General features: G+C 42.6%; 2 protein-coding genes across 3 annotated transcripts; both read left to right on the forward strand.

Annotated features, from left to right (window-relative positions):
- The first annotated feature begins 2789 nt into the window (after window positions 1–2789).
- On the forward strand, window positions 2790–22705 carry LOC138934026 (TWiK family of potassium channels protein 18). 2 transcript variants are annotated; one of them, XM_070297395.1, is made up of 6 exons: window positions 2790–3438; window positions 19405–19859; window positions 20434–20788; window positions 21001–21398; window positions 21699–22070; window positions 22523–22705. In XM_070297395.1, exons 2-6 carry the CDS (start codon window positions 19581–19583, stop codon window positions 22703–22705), a joined length of 1587 nt encoding a protein of 528 aa, XP_070153496.1. In that variant the 5' UTR covers window positions 2790–3438; window positions 19405–19580. The 2 variants fall into 2 exon arrangements, with proteins under 2 accessions (XP_070153496.1, XP_070153495.1); XM_070297394.1 differs by having other exon boundaries at window positions 21699–22146; window positions 22523–22641.
- Window positions 22702–23453, forward strand: LOC138934027 (uncharacterized). The gene has a single exon (XM_070297396.1). The coding sequence runs from the start codon at window positions 22702–22704 to the stop codon at window positions 23257–23259; it is 558 nt and encodes a 185-aa protein (XP_070153497.1). The 3' UTR covers window positions 23260–23453.
- The last annotated feature ends 262 nt before the right edge of the window (window positions 23454–23715 follow it).

The raw sequence follows: 23715 nt of genomic DNA on the forward strand, positions 1-23715 counted from the left end.
CAGACATTAATACATGAATATATAATCTCTATGGAAAAATAACACCAAGTATTGTATATTATAAAATTTTATTCTAACATTTTTATTATAAAATTATAAATATTTTACATAACGTTATTACAAATTTTTATTATATTAATTATATTATTGTACTTTTATTATAAATATTAACTGAATTCATGCTAAAATGTAGAATTTTACGATAGATTTGTATATAAGAAAAAAGTAAAAAAACAAAATCAATTATATTCGTTAAATCTTGTATTTATATGAAAAAAATTGTTTTGTTTATCTCGTATAAAATTAATTTTCTGACAAATACTCATAAAAGAATAGATTAAACGATATATTCGAAATGAATTGAGATATAAAGGAAAAATTGTAAAGTAAAAAAAAATATTTAAAAACAAGATCAAAAAGAAAGAGAGAGAGAGAGAGAAAGAGAGATTACTCTTTGTAATTAATGTTCTATCTGCGTACTTCGAATGCATCGATCGCGGTAAGCAGCGGAAGGTGGAACGTCTTCCGGGGATAGAACTAATGATACGAGAAATGAATGTTGTATGCGAGACGATGTCGTTAAATATCGCACGTTTATCTCTCGCGATGAGAACAGCTACTTTTGCACTGGGAAGCGCAATCCATGCGAGCAAAGAGTAATCGTTTGCCCTATGTGTGGGTGTATCTTTGATATTCTCTGTGTATATATATATATATATATATATATATATATATATATATGTATGTGTGTGTGTGTGTGTGTATGTAGATGTAACTTTGATATTCCTACTTCTGCCTGAATTCTCACGCGATACCAAGAGCTGTAGAGTAAACGAGAGACAAGTACGATCAAACGATCGAGCGGAAGTGCTATACTACACGACAGTGACATAAAAGTCGTAAACGATAAATTTTATATCCACAACCCATCCGGTGTCGCGAGGCAATGCAATGCATTCTCTTTCAAAAGAGAAAGAGAGAGGGGAGACATATATTTTGGGAAATAAATGGAAATCGTTTTTACTTTCTTAATCTTTTCACCGTTTTACTAATTACATTATTTTTCGAAATACAGTTTACTTGATCTTCGGAACAAATCGTGTCGAGCACGGTTAGACTTCTTTCCAAGAATTTTGCACGCCATAAATTTTTTCTTCATCCGTTTATCGGATCATTCTTCGGGGCAGAATGGATATCAGACGTTACCGCGTGCGCGGGATATATTGGGATACATGCATGGCAGATAATATGGAAACTGTCGCTTTCGCGTCAAATTAAGCGAAAAGAAAGGGATTCGAGGCGGAGACGCGAGCCGGATGCGGCTAAGAAAGTGCGGAAGCTAAATAAAGCGGGACGCGCAAAATATAGAGGAGAGAAAATTGCATGGGCCGGAGGGATGATCGAGTATCGCAAAGTCGGAAGGAATATTTATTGGGAGGGAAAAACTATATATATATATACGCGAGGTGAAACGCGATTATACAGAATTACATAAGTCAGAATTCAACTGGCTAATAAAAATCAAAAAGCAAATATAAAAATCTCAACAAATGTATTCAGAAATTAATCGCTTTGAAGAGAATATTCAGATTTTTTAAATTATAAGTTAGTAGAGTTATTTGTCAGCTGGTCAAGTCTTGATAATTTGAAACATCTTGTATATCCGCGACATTCGAAACTATTCGCGGAGCGACGACTGAAAGCGTTCGTGCAAAAATATTTGGTACTCGCGTGTGTGCGCCCGATTATGAATAAAAAAGAAAAAAAAAAATCTCAAGAATACACCACCTATCGATGAGATAGACGATAGAGTGCCATCGATATTTGAGATGTCCCCGTCCCGATTTCGTCCACTTGACATCCTCGTCGACAGCGAGAGGACGTCGAAAATATTCCGACACATTACCGAATGTTAAGTACGATACGTTCCATCAGATATATAAACGGATGAAAAGCCGGTCGTTTAGCGAGCATGGATTTTTCCGCGCCCATTTCAATTCGCGATCAGCGTGAAAATTTTAAATGACAAAATGGTAGCAGAGAATAAAAAACAATATTAATGACTGCTGGTCAAAATGGCAGTTTCAAGTTGAAATAAAATATGAATAGAAGAGAAGATATCATAATATATCATTTGTTTTTAATCTCCAAAAATAGAGAGTAGATCCTATTTGAGAGGTCTAAGGATGAAATTTTTTTTTCTCCCTTTTCCTTCATCGTATCTTCGTATTACGCAATAAGAGATGGCGAGCAAGGTGTTAATATAGTTCTCTGAAAACCGGATAAGTCTCGCGTGATGACGCCGATCCACTCATTCTGTTCTTGTGTTTGACGAGCGCACTTCAGGCGTCGTCACCTCGAGTCGTGCGACTCGAGAAGACTCGCGAGGAGAGTAAAATACGCGAACGAAAGACAGAAAGGGAGAGATGAAGCCAAGAAGAACAGACCGAGAGAAAGGAAGACATTTATCGGCGACTTGGGAGAAACCGCAACCGCGGATTCGAGTTTCCTCGGATTGGCAAAGCCAATACGAATTCTCGTCGTCATTAATGTAGTCCAGGAACGGGAATAAAAAGTGCATCCGTGCGCGCGTAATAAAAGCGAAGAAAACATTTATAGGAGGGTAAGAGAGAGAGAGAGAGAGAGAGAGAAAGAAAAGAGGACGAGAGGAGAGGGGAAGACCAGGTCGGATATGCATTCCCGCATGCGGTTCCTGGACCGCGCATGCGTCGCAGCCACCCCCGGTACGATCCTGCGCCCTGTCGCCGGCCACGGGGGTGCGTCCGTACGTATAAGTCGGCGAGGTACATTTCTCGCGAACTCTCTGTCGTCGCTCCGCGTTCTCGCTCCTATCGTTTCTCTCTTTCTGTCTCTTTCTCCGACCGCGATCTCTCCTCCGGAGAGGAGGATCTCGTCGACGTTTCCCGTCATTCCCGAGAGAATCGAGCCTCTCTATCAGCTCCACCGTCAGCTCGATATTCGCGCCAGCTGTCGGAGTTGGAGTTCGTCTGAGTGCATACACGAGGTTGTTTCGAAACGTGAGGAGGGTCAACAATTTCGCGAAATGTTCGCTGGACCTTGGCTGCTGCTAAAGGTGCTGGATTTCGGACTGGAGGGAGTATTCGCGAGCGACGGAGGTGCTCGTTGTCCATAGAGTCGCAGTTCGATAGAGCCTCCCCGCCCCCCCCCCCGGGGAACGACGTCTGGAACGATCTGATTTGGTGTAGCGATCAGCGGAGATTCCCTCGGATCGAGGACACGATGAAGGATTTGCGGCGCGTCGCGCTTACGCTTCCCAGTGCCGTCGCCTGGCGAATTTATCGCGACAATTTGATAACGACTTAAGATTCCGGCGTGAACCTCCCTTGTACACCTTGAGATAGATGTTGCTCGCGATTCTCGAGGAACGGGACAAGATGGACATTGGCATGGAACAGAGTGAGTAATGCTATGCGAGTAATGATTTGCGAAACCTTTGACGATGATAATCATGATTACGCGAGGGATACAGAATTCATTTAGATTGATCGCGATGATTTTCGAGCTCTTCCGAGCTTCCGTCACTCCCCTTCGTCATAAATGCGCGGAAAGTTTCGTAATTGTAAGATCACGATATCATTTGCACGATACATTCAATTCCCGTTCGCTTAAAATTAATCCTTCCCTTCCCTTCCCCTTTCACATCCGCCGATCGAGCGTTCATTATTCATAACGGACAGCTTCTCAAGGACACAGAACGGAAGTGATTCGCGGCGGATGCGGACCATTAAATAAATCGGTGAGGTCGCGACGACAATTTTCCGCACTCTTCGAGAACCATCGCGAGAGGACGGATAAATAATAAAAGAACCGAGAGTATTCACGATCTATCCTCCTTCGCGAAGCGAAGCTCTATCTTGAGACGCGATCGATTCTGCGAGTCGTCCTGAGTCTACGTACTGATCGCGGATCGGGATAAGTGATACAAGTCGATCGTACGGTCAGACGCCGGACGGTTCTGTAAGTAATACGAATCGATGGACGTAATCGGACGATCGCGAACGATGCGCGTGCAACCGAAACGCTCTTAGAGATACGATGGTACACTTTGATTACGTAACGAGACGTTATCATTAGCGATATTGGTCAATTATATAAACGGAGCTTCAGATGAGATCGATGGAAAATCCAAGAGCCACAATGTATGATATCGATCACCCTTCGCCTCGTGCATAATAGAATATATAGGGGAGGGAAAGAATAACGGAACGCTCTGGTATTTGAAAAATTATGGATTTAAAAAAAAATGTTTTAGCACTATAAGTACCAAAATTCAAGATAGCTTTTGCATGGCACTTTCGCAAAGTGTTCCGAGACCAAAACGACACAATCGTTAAATTGATGTCACATCATGTCTTGTGATTTTTGTGTAAAACATTTCTCTTTAAAATCCATAGTTTTCGAATAGAATAGAGTACGTATAGTTGGATCTTTCCGATCAGCGGAAGCTGTGCGCGAACGACAAATTTCTTCCATCTTCGGCGACGCGATACGTTCCGCGAAACGACCATGGAAACTTGAGGAACGAGAGTCGGAAGCGAGAGACGAAGCACGAGAAAATTCGTGGAGAAGAGTGAATGGTACGTTGCGGATCGACAACCAAGTTTTTTCCAACGATCAGCACACGCGAATCGAACTTCCTCTATTCGGCTCTTGTATTTTTACCTCCACGCCTCGTCTACTTCCGTCGCGCGCGGCCGTCAAAGCGGAAAGCATATTCCGCTATTTCGTCCCAAACGGTTTACGATATTGTCGGATTTGCTCGGGGAGAAAAGATCGCCGTGCACGCGGCGTGTTTCGAGTTTTTCTCTTTATACAACAATCCCTCTATTTCAAATCGCGTTTTCGCACCGTCGACGCGCGACCAAAGACTCGAAATTCTGAAAAATTAACTCGAAGAGATATAACAAAAATGACAGTAGCTAGCGGATTCATATATAGATCCCGCTTTAAAGAAATTTTCGTGAAAAAAGGGTGAATTATTAGGTGTACAACTTTGCTTCCGCCGTTTTTTCCGAAATTCGAGGCTTTATTGTAAAAAAACTGGTTATACATTTTGAAATTGCTTGTTGAGTCATTCGCAATGATCGTGCCAATTCTTTTTGACTTTGACTCGAGTCTTCATTAAGTAATGCCTCCAATTCTGTATCTTCTGAAAACCTTCTCTCTTCCACCGCTATGCCGGTCTTCGACGTGAAAATCACCGTTCTTGAAGCGTTGAAACCACTCACGACACGTTCTATCACTAATAGCGGCTTCACCATAAGTATTCGAGAGCATTCGATGAGCCTCAGTCGCAGATTTCTTCATATTGAAGCAGAAAATTAAAACCTCCCGCAAATGACGAGAGTTTGGCTCGTAAACTGACATTTTCAATCGAGAATAACTTTATGATGCGGACACAAATCGACTAATGTTTCTATGGGGTTATGTTGACAGATGCCCAAGTTTATCGCACGACGTCTATGATCTATTTATTTCGACCACTACTTACCGCTAAAGCCATCTATAGGAAAACGGCGGAAGCAAAGTTGTACACCTAATATATATCAAGATTTTTAAAATCGGTGGTGCTTTTGTTCTAATTATTTTATTATCGTAATTCCTAATAATCGCATTAATAGTTGCACGCATGTGCAAAAAGAAGAGCGGAAAACGTGATGTAAAAAACATCATATAACAGATATTAGAATGCGAGAGAGCAATGCAAGAAAGCATGTCAAGCGGACTTTTTTCTCCTTTTTTACTGTACAAGCTTACGGCAAGCTTGTGAGCAAAATAATCCCGCTGACGTCAAATCGGGAGTTTGTCAGGAAAATTCACTGGCAAACGCGACGCATTTGCTTAAAAGCAAAGAATTTCGCGAGAGAATTGAATCAAATTTATATAATTTATGCAACCGATCAAAAAAAAGGATTCGGTATGAATTATTTGTTAATAACATTTATCAAATATATTTTATTAAAGTCATCAAATATATTTGAAGACAGCTATTAAACATTTAACAATTGCTTTTAGATTATTTAGTTGACTCAATTATAAACAAAATACATTTATCGAATCAATTAAATATTTAGTGACCATTATCGAATATAGCAATAGCTATCTTTTTGTGGTAGCGAATCTCTGCGTAAAATATCCATATGATTAAAGATTCTCGCGCGAGATTATCTCGTTCCGATACGAGGGGAAGGAGATTAATCCTCATTCTCCGGTTAGAAGCATCGCCGGTAACGAACGCGAGATACGCGGCCCTTCTATTTGAGGATTAGAAAAAGGATCTGATTATGCTCGCGGATTATACTCTTATCTCGCGCCGAGAAAAGTCGCACGCGCGAGATAGCATTCGGTGAAATTTGCATTCGCTTATATTCCTGTCCCCGTTCCGCGAGAAATATCGCATCCCCCGATGCAAAAGTAAAATCTCGCGCGATTCAATTACGAGCGAGATCGAATTTTAAAGCGTTTGTCTTGCCAGCCCCGGTAAACGAGATACGATCTGATTTTTCTCCGTTGCAACATTCAACGTCCATCTCGAGGCTCTCGCGACGGCAGCTTTACAAAGATCATTAAATTTTTAACGTCTCTCGCCAAAAGTGAGCGGGGGGTGAGAAAAATCGCGTCTCGCGAAAAGCGTTTCGAGTTTCAGCGCGAGTAATCTCCGCTTTTCGCCTTGACACGCGAAATTTATTTTTGTCCGTTCTCCCAAATAGTTTTCACTTTTTAAACGTTCGGCGAATTATATCCTCGTCGATCGACAAGTGAATAAATCAGCTTCCTTTTCTACCTTCGTGCGACATTTCTCCAATGTTCCTCTCTCTTTGAAAGCCAAAAATAAATTGGCCCTTTCGCACGATTATCTTGCTCTCGTCATCTGTATATAAATTTTTCATTTTGTCTCTATTTTTTTTTTTTCAATATCTTTGTTTACATTTTTATCTCTTTCTCGTATTTTTATATAGAAAATAAAATATGATTCTTAAATTCAAATCTTGTTTACAATATTACTGAATCATAAATGGGCGATTAAATGTGATAATTTTAAATATTATTTAACTTTAAAATATTATTAAAGTTTACATTTTTTAATTTTAAAATACCATCAATATTTTTTTCTATTTAATTTTAAAATATTAAAATCTAACTTTTTTAAATATTTGATAATTCTTATATCTATTTTCTCTCTTACGTTTAAACAATGCAATAAATTTTGAAAATATAGTTTAGATGAAACATTTGCATCGCGCAGTAATATAACGTGTATATCGATTCGCGCCCATGAAATCCGTGATAAAAGCGTGGGCGTCGCTGCCGGCTGGATAATTCATAATGTCGAGGCACGTATAGTTGTCACTTCGCTATACAGAATACCCCACTGGTATTTCCTTGCAAGACCCTTCTTTTATACCCTCTTGGCTATTTCCCACTTTTGTTCCTACCTATCTTGTTTCTTACTCGGGCGGAACTTTATACTGAGAGAAACCGCTTAAGAAGTCTCTTAACGCGATTGGTTCCATTCGCGCAATGGAAAATTTTCAGGTATTCTTTTTTCGTGGATAAAAAATATAGAAGCATAGAGAGAATAGAGCTTATACGGTGTCCTATTATTATTTGTAATGAAAAAACACGTCGGTGCGAAAAGATCGATACTATCTCTTACGTCGCGGAGAATATTATCTTTAATGTGAAAAATACTATGAGGAAAAATAAATCTTTCCAATTAATAACGGAGGGAAAGAGAGTACCGCGATGTAACGGTATTCTCTATTCTCTCCATTTTCTCTATCCCCTACGAGTTTCTCCAAGTTCGACGGCATGAGCGCCCTTTAATTTTCCGCGAGCGCTTTTCCGGTTCCAGATATAACGATACTTCCTGCGAGCGAGCGGATCCGGAAAATTGCGGGGAATAAAAACGAATTACCGTTCCTCGGCCGTATAACGCCGATATCATCACCCCGTATTTCCGTAACGGGGGACAGTTTTAATTTTCGCCAGTCAAAAGTAAGCGCGCGAGGCGAGGATTTTCTTTTCTCCCACAAAGGTTTGGGAATAGCGTATCCGCTAGAGAAGAGTCAATATTCCGGAGAGCCCCTAATTCCGCAGGAGATCCTCCCTTCGTGTAGACGAGATGACTGGGTCCTATCCTCATGGCTCCTTTATTTCTCGTTCATTCGGAAGGAGCAAGAGGATTAGGGGATAACTTACACGCGTAGGCCCTTTCCGCCTTTTTCTCTGTGAAATCGCTATTAGCGACGTTCCTCCTGTGTGTGTGTGTGTGTGTGTGTGTCTTACGTTTAATTTATGATCTTGGTGTGAGTTTTCGTGCTTTTTTTACGATCGAGATAAAAGGAAATAATAATTATAGCGATCGGGAATAATGGAGTATAAGCGAGTCCGCGGATAAAAAGAGAGACGCTTCGAAAACTTACGCTTTTCACTTTCCTTTAACGTTTCCCAGTCACACTCGGGTACGATGTCATTTCTCACGTGGGGGGAACGCGTTCGACCGGAAAGAGCTGCCGGATAAGCCGATAAAGCACGCGAAGTCAGAAAAGTAACTTCAAATAACACAATGTGCAGCATCTCGAAGATACTTGGATGTATTTATCGGATGTATTTATTGGATGTCGAGAGAGTACATATTTCGTCGCTTATTCATCCGCATAACGAATGCGATATCGACTACCTACTTAAGAGGGCCCTGTGTATTACTTTGAGATTTTAATATTCCTCATGAATGGAACATGATATTATCTCGCGAGCGAGCGTAGAGAAAATTATAACCCGCTAATTCTCCTCTCATTCATTCGCTGCAACCAGGCCGCGTATTACGAGAATTTGAAGAAAAGGATTACGAAAGCTCGGCTTTCGAGGGAGAGAGATATTTTATTTATCGTATATATGTATGCACTTATTTTGTCATCAAATGTACACGGTAATAATTAGAACTTAAAGAGAGAACGAAAAAATTATCTTAAAGTAATCAAATATACGAGCAAGCCTTATCAATTATATCGATAAGAAACTTGTACGAAATTCAGCGAAAGAAAACGGAGAAAGAATCTCTCGTTATTATTAACGGACAGTGATTGGCAAAGATAAATACGGGAAGAACGGAAAAATCTAATATTTGCTATCTCGACACCAATAGAATGATATACGTATCCGTAATAGGGTGATATGTAACTTTGTGTAGGAGCGATCGACTCTCGTTGTTAACAAGTTCGAAAATTCAATCTCTATCTCATATGTCTCTTAGAAGATTGATTGCCATACGAATAAACAAGCGAATAAAATGAGGATACGCGGAGAATCAGTGCTGAATAGCCAACAAGTTGAAGACTATTTATATTATACGATTTATTCTTTGAGAAAAATCCTCGGGATCTCCATTTGACAAAATACTTTTTTGCGGTCGAAAGGTCAAGGCAACTGAAAATGGGAGAGGCTTAAAAGGGGAAAGATGAAAGATCCAAGAAGCAGTCGAGAATACCTTTTCTATCCTGCGGGGTGCGCCCTCGTAAAAGGAGACCATCCCACTTCCGTTCGCAAATGAGGCACGAGCGGTGAGATAAGGACGAAAGACTCGGCGGGCGAATAAAGGGCGATCAAAGGCGATAAAAATTCTTCTCGACCACCGATAAGCTCTAATTGAATGTAGCCTCTCGATTATTACGCGGAACGGAAACTTCAAACGACGGAAGCTCGAAAGGCGATAACGAAACACTACGGACATCGAAACTCCATTTACGCACATAAATTAGCATCTCGCAAATAAAAAAAACTCTGAGAGAAAGTGAGAGAAATAAATAATAAATGATCCAAATAAATTCTTCTTTGGAAATTCGAAGATTTTCTTTCGTTTCTAACAAAATAGGATAGAAAATTTAACGAGCCAATAATTTTACAAGAAGCTCAATATATGAGAATTACATCCTGTTAACTCTCGTTAATAAAAATATATAATTTTGCCTCGAAAATAAATTGGCGAGTTGCTGAAGTTTACGAAAGTTTGTAGAAAAATAAACTCCAAAATTCTCGTATCTCAAAAGATCGCTTTAACGCATCCTTCCCTTTTATTCTTGTCGCATGCGTGTAATATTGGCAAAGCGCACGTGACGCGATAAACTTGAGATAAAGCCGGCCTGGATATCATCGGGACTCCATGGAGAAGCCGTTCGAGAGAGAGAGAGAGAGAGAGAGAAAATAAATCGATTCCAGACCGCGTTTGTTCGATCGCGCGCCCACGCACCGCCTAAATTTCATCCTCTTCCCCTCTGTTCTCCCCCTACCGTACGAAATCGGTACCCCGGGTTAGTTACAGGGTTGTCGAGGGTACAAACAACAATGGCCCCGTTCGACGGAATATGATACATCGCGCACGGCCAGTATATACGCGTTTTAATGAACTTCATCCCTCTCTCTCTCTCTCTCTCTCTCTCTCCCTTTTCTCTCCCTTTCTCTTCTCTCTCGTAGCGGATGTCACGAGCGGCGATCCCGTTAATTCTGTGCGCATGAGCCCGAGTCGGTTAAGTAAACTTTTCGATTGAAATCCGCGCCCCCGCGCAGATTAATTGCAAAAACATGGGCGGGTCGCGCGACCCGAGCGATTTTTCCGTCGCTCTCGCCGTCGTTTCGAGGACGTGTTTCGTCGTCGCCCGACGACGGAAGCCTCGGGGGAGAAAGAAACTCATCCGCGGATATATGGGGCACGAGACGCGAACAAGAGGGAGGTGAGGAAGGCGCGTTACAAACGCGCTACTATTATCGCACCGTCGCGTCGCCGCCTGCTATTTCGGTCTCTCTCTCTCTCTCTCTCTCTCTCTCTCTCTCTCTGTCTGTCTTTCTCTCTCTCGTTTCGTGCGCGAATTAGAATAGAAACTTAATTAGTACGCGGCGCGACTGTGCGGCCTCGCGGAATCTCTCGAGCATCTCCGCCCTTTATGCACGCGAACGAATAATAGATCTGTCACGCTCCCGCGAGCGCAAACCCAGGTAACGACGCTTCTCAATCTTGGCAATCGCGGATTGCTTCCGTATCGCGATGCCTGTTAATCGGCCAAAATAGCTATCGACGCTCTAATAAAAGCGACACGCGAGTGCCGGTATGTATTGTATTTTTCTATATAACGATCGATGGACGAGTAATGTCCCGTCTTAACGATCCTCTTCTTGTCGAGAGATATTATTTCTCCGCGCTTCGATGAGTGCGTCGCATCATTTTTTAAGAATTAGCGTATACATCACGATACTTCCGACTTCTCGACGTAAACGATAATGGCAGTATGAAATTAAAGTAAAAATTTTTCATTAACGCGTTTATTAATTATATTATAATATCAGAATAAATATTTAATTATATAATAATAATATCATTCAATTATCGATGAGTTTTTTTATCGTTTCAATTTATATTATGTCTCTTCCCCATTGAAGACTACTCCAAATCTGAGGATCGAAACATCTGGATTTAGTCTGATATTATAATGTAAATTATAAAGGCGCACACGTACCGTGAACAGCGATAGCTTATTAATTGAGTTTTCTGTTTTTCGGATACGGCAGATTATTTAAGAATGACTTGCAAGAGAGAGAGAGAGGGAGAGAGAGTCAATTTTTCAGGAAAAGCTTATACAACTGGAAAAAACTCTTGCTATACTTCACTAATCCTTTATAATTATGCTGTTATTATATTACTTTGCTATTCTTATTTTGCTGAAGCTACATCATCCGACGATTGTCTCGCATTGTTACGCGAGACAGAATAACGGTGAGAAATTTCTATTTCTGAAAGGCGGTTAGACGTAGCGGACAAGCGAGATATCGCGTTTAAGTTCAGATAGGAAAAGAATTCTTGCTGTTCGGGAAAGGAAAACGAATTTGCTCCGGCGCTCAGAGGCCGCAAACGTAGTTAAATTTTGACCGCGTCACGTTAGAGAGGGATCGAAATAACGACTGAAAGATGAAGCGAGCCGGACAGCGTAACAAAATTTACGTTTAATCCCGTTCGAAAAGGGGACTTTGAGGGAAATTTCAGTTGACATCTTTCTCTTTCTCTCTTCTTCCCCCGTTCGCGTATCCGAGAGAGAGAGAGAGAGAAAGGATCAACGTCTATCCTCTCAATTTATGGAACATCGTGATAACAAATTACCATAATTCATCAATTATATACATTTGTTTATTAATATTTAGCTCACTGTAAAGCTGCTATAATTATCTCTTTTGTATAATTTTTCCTTTCCTTTCTTTATCTTATTTTTTTTTTTTTCCTTTTTTACTTTAGTTATTGGAAAAATTTTTTTTGCCGATATTTCTCTCGTTCTTTCAACGTCGAATTTCAATTTTAATAATAAAATAAGTATCTGCATTCATTTATATCTATAATCCTGTCCAAAAGGAAGATAATGGGAGAAAAATTTGAGTTGATATCGTCGTTTTTTCCCCTTCACGCGTATTTCTCGCTCGATGCTCTCTATTATTCACCGCGAATCGCGGCGCTGGGTCAGCAAGATAAATCAGATTCTCGATGACAAGAAAAATCTCGGAAGAGGCGGGGAATCGACGAGATTATGACATTAACTACGCTCCTCCGATGAATGAGAGGATTAAACACGGGCCTCGTTTCGTTTTACAGAAATTTATTTTCATCGTCCTGTCTCCCTATTTCTTTAATAAGTCGAGAAACAATTTTTCCCTTCTCCCTCCAGAAAAACGAGTTTAATTTCATCCTGACAGAAGATCTGTGACGAGAATTAAGTAACGAAAATTTCGATCGGCACCAAATATATATATTTTTATTTCGTACATTTATATTGAAATACCTTTATCTCTTTTATCTTAAATTTCCGATAAAATATCGATTACGGATTCGATCGTGTGAAATCGTAATAAAAATTTCATGCTGTAATCGCGATATCGAAATAATTCTGGCAGAACACTGATCGATATACACCTAATTAGGCACTCACCGTCCGTCGTCCTTCTCCATCAATTCTGCCATAACGATTCGCCCTAATTACATCATTAACCGCTTCATTTGACGCAATGGCTAGCGTTTCCCGATCGATCGTTTCATCCGGATCGTCTTCAGCCTGACAATCGAATGGGAAAGAATCAAACTACCTTGTATATTTTGTTCAGTGTCAATTAACGCTTCTACCGACACCTTTAAATTATTCGTTTCTCATCTGTATTAAAGAACGATTCAATTATAAATCGTATGTGTGTAATTAATGTTTTTGCTGAAAATTCAATGATATACAAAATTATCCACATTTCATCGATACTTATCGCAAAATTGAGAGGGATAAAAAAAAGATTCTTTCATTTGAGAATTAATTGACAGATGCGTAAAAAGTCGCGATTAAGCCTGACCAGCCCGAATGAGTCTCACGCGTCCCTCGCTGCAACCATCTACCGGGTAGCTCCCGTGAAGGCGATCGAGAAGAGAAGTTTGGTCCAGCATCTCTCTCTCTCTCTCTCTCTTTCTCTTCGTCACCGATCCCCGCACCAACCTCGACGCCTCCGGCTGCTGCTCGACTATCGATTGCGAACCACCAGGAGGGAGAACCACGAGGAGGCATCCTCCTCCCGGCACTTCTCTCTCTCTTTCTCTATGTCTATCTCTACCTCTTGCTTGCTTGCGCTAACTCGCGGTGCTACCGCATTTCCTACCAACTAGCATGCCTGTATACAGCGCGCCTGTCTATAGGATGGCTTATGTACCACTACGCTCATAAATTCCAATTAAGCGTGGTCCGCCAGCGACGAGGTGAAATTCCTTCCTATAGTCGTCGCGTCGATGGATATCCACTCGATGCTCGATCCTCGCTGGATCTCCCCTCGCAAACCGTTTTGTCGATGGTGCTTTCAAAACGCGCTCCTCCCGTTTCTAATGAGCCATCGATCTGATGGACAAGAAATGTTAGGAATGGGGAATTTCGAAAAGTAAAGCGGTTAATAATGTCGAGCTCGAAACGACTGCACTGATGCGTTTTCTTTTTCTTCTTTTAATTCGAGTGTTAATTTTTATTTTCAATGTCAATAACGGAAATGTTCCTGTCATGCGACGCTGCGGCTAATCCTCAAGACTTTAATTGGATATAAACCTCAAATTTGTTTTGATAGAACTCGTTCATTTCATATAAATTTTGTGTTATTTTAATTTGGGGTTTAAAAGAGAGAGCAAAAAAGGAGTATCTTTGTCGGAAAAAATATTGAATCCGATTTTATCGGAGTACCCCGTCGCAACTGTTTAAAAAATAATGCGAGGAGGGGCAGAGGTGGGATGAAGCACACGTTATGTAATTATATTACGTTGCAATGCATTAGCCCGTGCGACTTAATATTATTTTTCATCGCGATCATAACCGACCGTATCTACGGTAGTAGTTGTAGTTACGCTAACCGCAGCGATTGGTTAATCGAGCTCCGGATCGAATACTAGAGTTTCTATAGTGAACGACGTGCTCACACGGGCAAGCCGCCTGATTACACGATACGCTATCGTTCCTCTAACTATGGTTATAGCGAACGACAATATATATCGCGCACTATAAGCTCTCCGCGCACAAATTCCAATTAAACGCCCGGAATTCCTTTCGCATGCCAATCGATTACTACGACAATGTAACTACGGAATTGTGTGATACGTAGTATCGCTACGTACCCTCTCCCTCGGGAGCTGTCATCAGGAGTATCTCATGTCTGACGGTAGCTCCGAGATCTATGTGAGCTCTTGCGAAGCGACGATGCTTTCAAGCGCTCGCATCTTCTCGAAATAACGCGAATAACGCGACGCGCAGAAATGCAAATAATCCTCCGAAGGAGATCAATCTTTGTGATTATAAGCTGTGTATATATAATCTCTGTAAAAAATATAAAATAACATATGACAAGATAAAAGAAAAATAGCGATCAAAGAGAACTTTTAAAAACGCTTGCCCTCTTGATTAAAAATTTTTCAGAGAAAGATGCAAATATAAGAGATCGCAAAATATTTATTATCTCTCTGAAAATATATAAAATAAACTTTAAAAAATTGTAAAATCTTTATAATGTAGATAACACAAACTGAGATTTCATTCGAAAGAAAGTGTACAAATATTAATTGCGCAAACCATGTGTTGAGACAACCGCGTAATTCTAAGCATCAGAAATTTAGAAAGATCCGACAACCGATGTCCTCCTCGTAGACGTCAAGCGGAATAAAGATAGGAGATGCTCCCACACGTATCGATATTGGAAAATTATTTATCCCGTCTCTCCCACGGGCACGCTTCCACTTTTGACAGACTCTTTGAATCGCTACGTAGACAGCCTTAATTCATTCTCGCCCGAGGCTGACTTATCGCTATACGTCAACGTCATGCGAGGCTTTATGCGTAATATATAATATATACAGGCGGCTCTCCTCCATCCGCACAATTTGACGTGCAAATTTGAAATATTAAAAATTGTTTTTATTCAACGATTACATTTTTAACCTTACAAGACCAACAAATGATGCGTGCACGCTCATGTATCTCATTTAAATTTAGACATACAAATGGCGCGTGCCAATTAAAAATATCAAGATTTTATTTAATTTAACGATTGTATATTTAAGCTCGCGTGTGAGAAAAATGGCGAAAGATGGTGATTTTTTGTACTTTAAACGAGAGCGTGCAGGAGATATTAAGCGGTGAATTTCAGCCCCAACGATTTCTCTCAATTCCTTCATTAAAATGAAAATGGGACAAGAATAGTGTTTTATTTTCACATTTGGATAATTGGATCACGGCCCTGTGTGGTTTAATTCGCAGAGAAATTGGGCAACCTTACGGTCCACATGACCGTATTTTCTTCCATGTTATTTCGCGCCCCTACATTAAATGAACATTTTTGGATTACCGTCCGCCCCATCGAGGTAGAATATGAGCTCGATCACGAACCTGAATTAATCCCTTAATTAATGCGCATAACGTTAATCCCCACGTACGTTCGCTAGGTAAAGAAAAATTTGCATCTCTATTTTCGCGCTTGGCCGATCGCGACGCATGCCCGATTATGCGGTATCCGCTCACCCGTGAATTTCAATTAAACGAACGACCTCTCGGCCTATCGGTTAATAGAGCCGATAGATGATACCTGATGTAACGAGCGATACGCGCAAAGGGCGCGATCTCGGTCGGATATCTCAAAATTCCTGACCTTAATTCTAATCGGCCCCGTGCTTCTTTCTATCTTCAGATAGAACATGGATCGATTCGCACAGTAAATTTTTTCTCCACCAAGATATGAGAACGTAGTATTCTTGATTTTCTATGCTACAATTGTAGTATATTTTTTATAATCAGGTCACTTGACGTTATTGTTGTTTGTAAGAGAAAAATATCGTCGTTTTTCGATCTGAAAAAAAAATCGCGGTCTAAAATAATCTCAAGTAAGGTCGAAACATTCCATTGTACGTATTATCGATGAAATTTCAACCTGGATTTGCGTTGTTTCCGATATTCTTACCGATCTGCCCTTTGATTTTCATTTCAATCAACGATCCGTAATTTATCGTATATTCGATATTGAAAATTTTGTTGAGAAATAAAATTTACTTGACGAGATCGGTGAAAAGAATGAGATTTTGTTATTCGTTGGCTGGAAATTGAAAAAAACTACTGGCTTTTATCAACAGGGAGAATCTATTTTAGATTCCGTTCATAACGTATAGAATACATGTGTATTTTGCGTGAAAGCTATTCGTTTTCGGCCCGACAGTGTACATCATCCAGCATCCAGTTGTCCGCAACAGCGTATTTCTATATATGAGTTCTTTCTTTTTTGAAAAAAACACGTTTTCGACGTTTTTGCAGCAATCACGAATATTCGCATTAAGCGATGTTTCCGGTAAAAAGCGTTAAAAGCTCTGACGCGACAATCGTCCCCTGTACGCTCGCGAGAAGAAGATAATAAATAGCAAAAATCATCTGGGAAGGAAATCCCTTCGCCCTTTGGCGCAATAATTCGTCGCCTTTTCGATTTGACCTCGCTAAATCACGTCTCGATTCTTGTCGGCGACGGAAGAAACGCGCGTCGGATGTTGCGCGCGTAGCATTCGCCGGAGGCATCATCAACAAGGATCCATCATGCTTAGGTATTCGCGATTGTTGGTCGAGACAGAAATATATTAATTAACGATCATCAGCATCGGTGATTCTTTGCGCGAATAGTTTCACTTATTTACTTTGAGAAAAGAGCGGATCTCAAGCCGATCGAGGAATTCACCCCCGATGACGCTCTTCGTCAAATGTCTCTGCGAGACGTTTCGTACGTCGGAGCAGCTACGAGAAGTACCCGCGTTGCGAGTGATCGTTGAGGCATTTACGATACCTAACGTACCCGCTGTGTGGGCGGATGCCAACGTATCTCTCTCCGTTGTTGTTCAGGCAGGACGTGACTTGTGTGTATGTATGAGAGGGGGTGGAGGGAGGGAGGATGACGAAAGGAGCCGACTATACTATGTGGCGCGACGACCCACATTCCGTCGAATTTAATTTCATGCCTTATCTCCGGTAGCCGGCGGTACAATGCTTCAACTGGGGCGGTGGCGGATCTCTTTCTCGCACGTGGAACCATCGCGCACGCACATATACACACAAATACTGTGCACTGTTAACGGTGTCATACGCACACCGTACGCTTCGCTCTTTACCTCGCACGTTCTATTTATACATGTGGCGCGTCTCTACTGTTCTCCCTCAAACAGAAGATCTCTTGTTCTATCTCGCTCTTGTATAATTGCCTGTCTTTTCTCTCTCTCTTTCCCCTTTCCCTTCGCACATTGAAAATAGATGTAACGTGATTGATAATTTTTATCGCGCACGTGATAAAAACGAGCAGAGATTAATTTAAGATGCAATATTTTGTATTTTATATCTTATTAACAAAATAAGATATAATTAAATAATTGAATAATTAGCCGGGGGGCAGACATCAACTCCTTTAATACGAATACAAAGAGAAGGATAAAAAAATACAAAATATTGCATCTTAAATTAATATATATATGTATATGAGATAATTCACCAATCGCGTCTTGATACCTCATTCCGCATTATGAAGACGAGACACTTTTCAGACAAAACAAACGGCTCATCTTCCTCCCTCTCTCGAGAGAATCTCTCTCTTTCTGTACCATTTTACTAAAGATCTAACACGTACCCGAAAGCTCTTCGCGTCAATCTGCATACGCATTCTCTCTCCGTCTCTCTTGACCCTTATTTTCCTCTCTTCTCCTTTCTCCCTCAGGCATCTCCCTATCAGGATACTGAATCCCGGTCTCTGTCTTCGTGCCTTCTCCGCTTGTGTCGCGCAAGAGTGCGCCTATTATGCATCGTGCACGTGACGTAGGCGTTTCTCCGAGCAACGAGCGAGTGCATAGACGGAACGTAGTATACCGAGGGTCGATCGGCTATTTCTGCTTCTGCGACTCGTCGCGCTGACGATTGCTTTATCAGACGTAACGGGGGCTGACTGACGGAACGGGGTGGCGCGCCATCGGCTTCCATATCGACGGAATAAAAGCCGTCGATTCGCGAACAACGTGCTACCATAGGGACGACGAAAGCATCATATTTTTTTAGTTCATCTCGAGCGAGCTTTCGTCGAGTAGAATTTTTCGTTGAATTTTATCTTAAAACTTTGAGTTTCTCGGATTAACAACGCGAAGGAGATGGCGAAGGAAAATGATGACGACGCTCGTCTCTCTTCTTTTCCGAGAAAGAATATAGTTTAAAGAATCTATTTGCGTCGCAAATAGTAGCCGATGTTTGCGGACGCGTTAGAAATAAGAAATCCATCGCCGTATATATCCGCCGTATGAATGTTTACACGACGATGGGGTATAGTCTCGGCGGTGAGTGTTGATTGCGCATAGAGTTACGCAAGCCACGAGCGTGAAAAGCGCTTCTCGAGGAAAGCCATTAACCCGTAACGAGCCAATTACTCAGAAGGAGCTATTTGTCTCTGTACGTCTAATAACGTATCCCCGATGCGTCTAATCGCATCCATATCTCGATTACCTCCATATCGTGCAGAGGTCGAGAATCCCCGTCTCGAGAACGATCAGGAGATGACGAAACGTAACAATAATACACGTTGTATGTATCTCAATAATTTCATTTTTATATTAAAGTAATTGAAATTTATTTCTCTCTCTTCTTCCCCGAAAATAGTTTTATTCAAAGATGCGAGAGATATTAAATATGCAACGCCCTTGGAGATTATTTGCGAAGCGACAAAATGTGATAGCGTAGCTACTTTATCTTTGATCTGAATCCGATCTAAAATCCCGATTATAAATGCGTTTAACGACACGCGTTCTGATCGCAGATCGGGCAGCCCCGCAGCGAATGGATGGCGCGACGACGGTAGGACGACGTTAGAACGTTACCGCTTGCGGCTGCAGCTGCGGCGGCGTCATCGGTCGCTGCGTCTGCAGCTGCAGCGGCAGCGACGACGACGACGACGACGGTGACGGCGAGGGCGAATCGCGATCCTAATCAGCGATGCAGAACACCGGCGACAGTTATTATCAGAGGGCGCCGAGATGCTGTCCGGGTAGAAGCAACAGCAGCAGCAACAACAATAATAATAACAACAACAACAACAACGCGGGAGGCTCGGTGCGCGGCGCGGAGCTGTTCTGTTGCTGCTGCAGCTGCAGCACCGCCACCTCCACCAAGACCCCGGGGCTGCTGGCGAGCCTCGGCGTGTGCGTGCTCGTTCTCGGTTACACCCTGCTCGGCGCGTTCGCCTTCATGGCCCTCGAGGGAGGCTTCAAATCAGTGAGTTACAACCGTTGATTAAATCGCTCGGCGTCATTCTAATCACCCAAGATATAGACGATAAAATCTATCTCGCGAGCCGCGGGATTTTAATCAAGATCCAATCGCGGATTCATCGATCCCGACTATCCGAATTTTTTCGAATTTAATTGCGAAATTTTAGAACGTTATTTTAGAATATTGAGAAACGTAATCATTATTAATTGAGAATAATTATGCATGTGGAAAAATGCAAAATTTTCGTGTTTAACGAGCATTAATTGATATGAAAGCGTTTTAAAGCTTAATGTCATTCGAAAGGAAAAATTTCATTAACTAGAATTGAAACAGCTAATTGCTGTCGATGCAATTGTCTGTCAAGTATTCCGATTCGCTAATCTCGCGCGTTGTGAATAATAAATTCGGTATGTTTATAAAGAAAAATTGAAAAAGGAGATAATTATTTTTAGCTTTCAATTTTTTGATAATGGATCTTCGATTTTTATTCCTGACAAAAGGGACCTCTCGTGAAAATCGAAGTTTATAATATATTTCGTTGAATTACGTAATCAAATCCGTGTCGCTTTTATCGCAGGATTCACTCACCGAGGTCACATTCTCTAAACCCGACGGTGGTTCCTATGTGCCGCCGAATCTGGAAAACGATTCCGCCGCCATGGAATTAAGAGCGCGCACGGTCGAGAAGCTTTGGAGCATCACCGAGGATCTCAATGTTCTCTACAAGGAGAACTGGACTCGTCTAGCGGCTCGGGAGGTCCTCGAATTTCAGGAGAACCTGGCGCGCGGTCTCAGACGCACCTCGTACGAGCAGGTACCACCGCAGTTGTCACCGCGATCACGGGAACATCACGCGGACAGACGCCTGCATGGTCGACGATGGACCTTCAGCGGTAGCTTACTGTACTCCCTAACGCTCATCACGACCATAGGTTCGTCCATCAGATTCAATCTATCCGTCCCTTTATTTATGCGAATCGACAAGATATATCCCTATGCATTTATCTCATATAAAATATAATATTGATAAATATTTTTTTATAAAATATCACCAACTCTGAGACAGCCGCTAGCGTTAACCGAAAACACTGCTTATCGGTGATAAAATATCTTGATTTGACTTAAAATACGGTTACGGTTTCAGGATACGGTAGCGTTGCACCGCGCACAGTCTGGGGCCGGCTGATCACCATAGTCTACGCCCTGGCGGGGATCCCGCTGATGCTAGTCTACCTCAGCACCGTGGGCGACGTGCTCGCCCGTAGCTTCCGCCGTCTTTACGGACGCGTGTGCCAGCGGCAGCGCAACTGCACTAGGAAGCGACAGCCACTGCCGCCGCCGCCGCCGGTCGGCGGCATAATGACCAAGGCGTATCGTTACGACAATCACGTGGAGACTAAAAGCGGCGGCAACTATTACTCGGCGAGCAGGGAGAGCTCCTGCGACGATCTGGGTATCCGCGGCGCCGGAAGTGCCATTCTTCTCGACTGCGGCAGCGAGGGCCTCCTGCACGCCACTACTAGCTCGACGGCCGCGCTTCAGGTAACATTGATAATTATCGTTAATTATTAAAAGGAGAGAGAGAGAGAGAGAGAGAGAGAGAGTGATTTCTTTAAATTGAGTTATATGATTAAATTAGTCTAAGTAAACTAATTAAGCGGATCAAAGATTTACGGGCGATCTCTCTCTTTCTCTTTTTTTCTTCAAGTTATATCATAATTTTTTATTATATAAATCTTTCTCCAACGGATCGGTTTCGTCCGTTATATCAAATATCGCTTGTTACGTTAATATTTATATTATAAATATCTCTTGTGTGTTAAAATATTAAATTATCTTCAGGATATTACAACGGGTAACGGGAAGCGGCATTTTCACCCGTGCTCGTTGTCCTTATCGTCGACCTCGTCGCCGGCGTACGTGCTGGAGGCGAATCCGGTCAGGATACCGATCAGCCTGTGCCTGGCGATAATGCTGGTGTACATATGCGGTGGCGCGGTCATGTTCAATCGTCTGGAGGGCTGGAGTCTGCTGGAGGGAAGCTACTTCTGTTTCACCAGCCTCGGCACGATCGGCTTCGGCGACCTAATGCCGATGGGACGCAACGCCGCCTCGGCCACTCTGGAGGAGCTCAGCCTGTGTGCCTGCTCGCTCTACATCCTCGCCGGGATGGGCCTGATCGCCATGTGCTTCAACCTCGTCCAGGAGGAGGTGGTACGCGTGGTCAGGGTCTTCGGTAGAACCTGCGGCATGTCGTCGGGCGTGATGGTCGGACCTATCGGTGGTACAGGTATCCCTGATGAAGGCATTCGGTGGGGAATCCGTAGCGAGAATCTCCCAGCAAGAAAGAAAGAGAGCATCGTGAGAAATCGCTGATCCTTTTTGTCGACCGTCGCGCGTCAGTTATGTCCGGAAAAAAAATACACTTATCCTAATAACAATTAAATTAATTCGATGTACATATTGATATATGATGATTATTAGCGTGAACGATTTTGAACGTACCGTAACAGTTACCGTCGTTATGCCAATCCAGTGTCAATTCGCGCGGTCGAAGAAACGAGAAAATTTCCGCAAGAGAGCACGATCAGAAAAGAATTAAACGATTGAGGCGATCGGCAATCACGAAACGAGACGCGTCACGGTCTCTCTCCTTTTCTTTGCAGCAGGCGCCGCTCCCGGTCTCAAAGCCGACCTCGATGACGGAGGCGGCACCAGCGACTCGCGACTGTCCGAGCAAGAAGAGGAGGCAATCGCCATGTCGATGGTGCCAGCCGGCTCCTGACAGCATCAGGCCAGGAGTCCCGGCGACGGCAAACTCCTGGCCCATCCGTCTAACACTGCCATGAAGTTGTCGCCCGGTCATCATACGCTGCCGCGGAAGAAGACGTTGCCGCTGGAGGATGCAAGCAGGACGATGACGAGCAATGTCTTGTCCTCGGGCGCCAATGTTCAGCAGCAGCAGTTCCAACGGGGCCAGCCGTTAAGAAGAAGCTGCCTGTCGCCGACGCAGCATCATCGTCAACAGCAGCAGCAGCAGCATCAACAACAGCCGCTGCACCATCGTCAGCAACATTGTCAGCAGGAGAGCTCGTTGCATTTCGAGTATTTTGTACCTCGAAGCGTCAGTGAGTTCAATCTCGCGGCCGCTGTGACGGACATGGCTGTGCCGCCTCCGCCGCCCGCATCGGTGCTCAGGCCATCCTCGGCGATGACGCCGCCTGTCACCGCCGGGTTGACCGTCGTCGCTAACCAGACTCGGCTACTGGACAGCGGCAGCGGTGGCTGCAACACTGCCACGAGAAGCCGCGAGAAAATGGTCACGTTCGAGGACGAGGGGCTCAGCGTTACCTCGACACCCACTAGAAAAAACCTACCCGCCCTAGATAACGTCTTCATGTGACCTGTGCCGCGGCTTGCACGGATGATTAAGCGATCGCTGCTGAAGGTGAGAACTTTGTCTCGGAATTTCGCGCCTCAGATCTGATGGTTCCCGGCATCGGTGATCGTCGACGCGTCAATTGACATCATCAGTTAGGAGAAGAGTCTAAGAGTCATGGGATTCGAAAGTGTGATTTTTTTTTTTTTTTTTTTAAAGACAACTAAATGGGATTTGGTCGATATTAAAAGCTGAGAAGAACCGTTAGAGCTATTATCATTCGAGAGATAATGAAGATGTTCTCTAAAAGAGTTTTTGAAACGCAGATATTCTCCAAACGTACGAATAAAAAATAGATTAGTTGACACCAAGAAAGTGAAATTGCAATACTACCCGATTATATCGCGGATCGACGCAATCGAATCGTGTCGGGTTAATTAAAGAGTCACGAATGAGTATGAAACGGAAAAGAAATTGTTA

The sequence above is a fragment of the Polyergus mexicanus genome, unplaced genomic scaffold (assembly GCF_030449975.1).
Source record: "Polyergus mexicanus isolate NDT 795.1 unplaced genomic scaffold, iyPolMexi1.0 SCAF_6, whole genome shotgun sequence".
Taxonomy (NCBI): domain Eukaryota; kingdom Metazoa; phylum Arthropoda; class Insecta; order Hymenoptera; family Formicidae; genus Polyergus; species Polyergus mexicanus.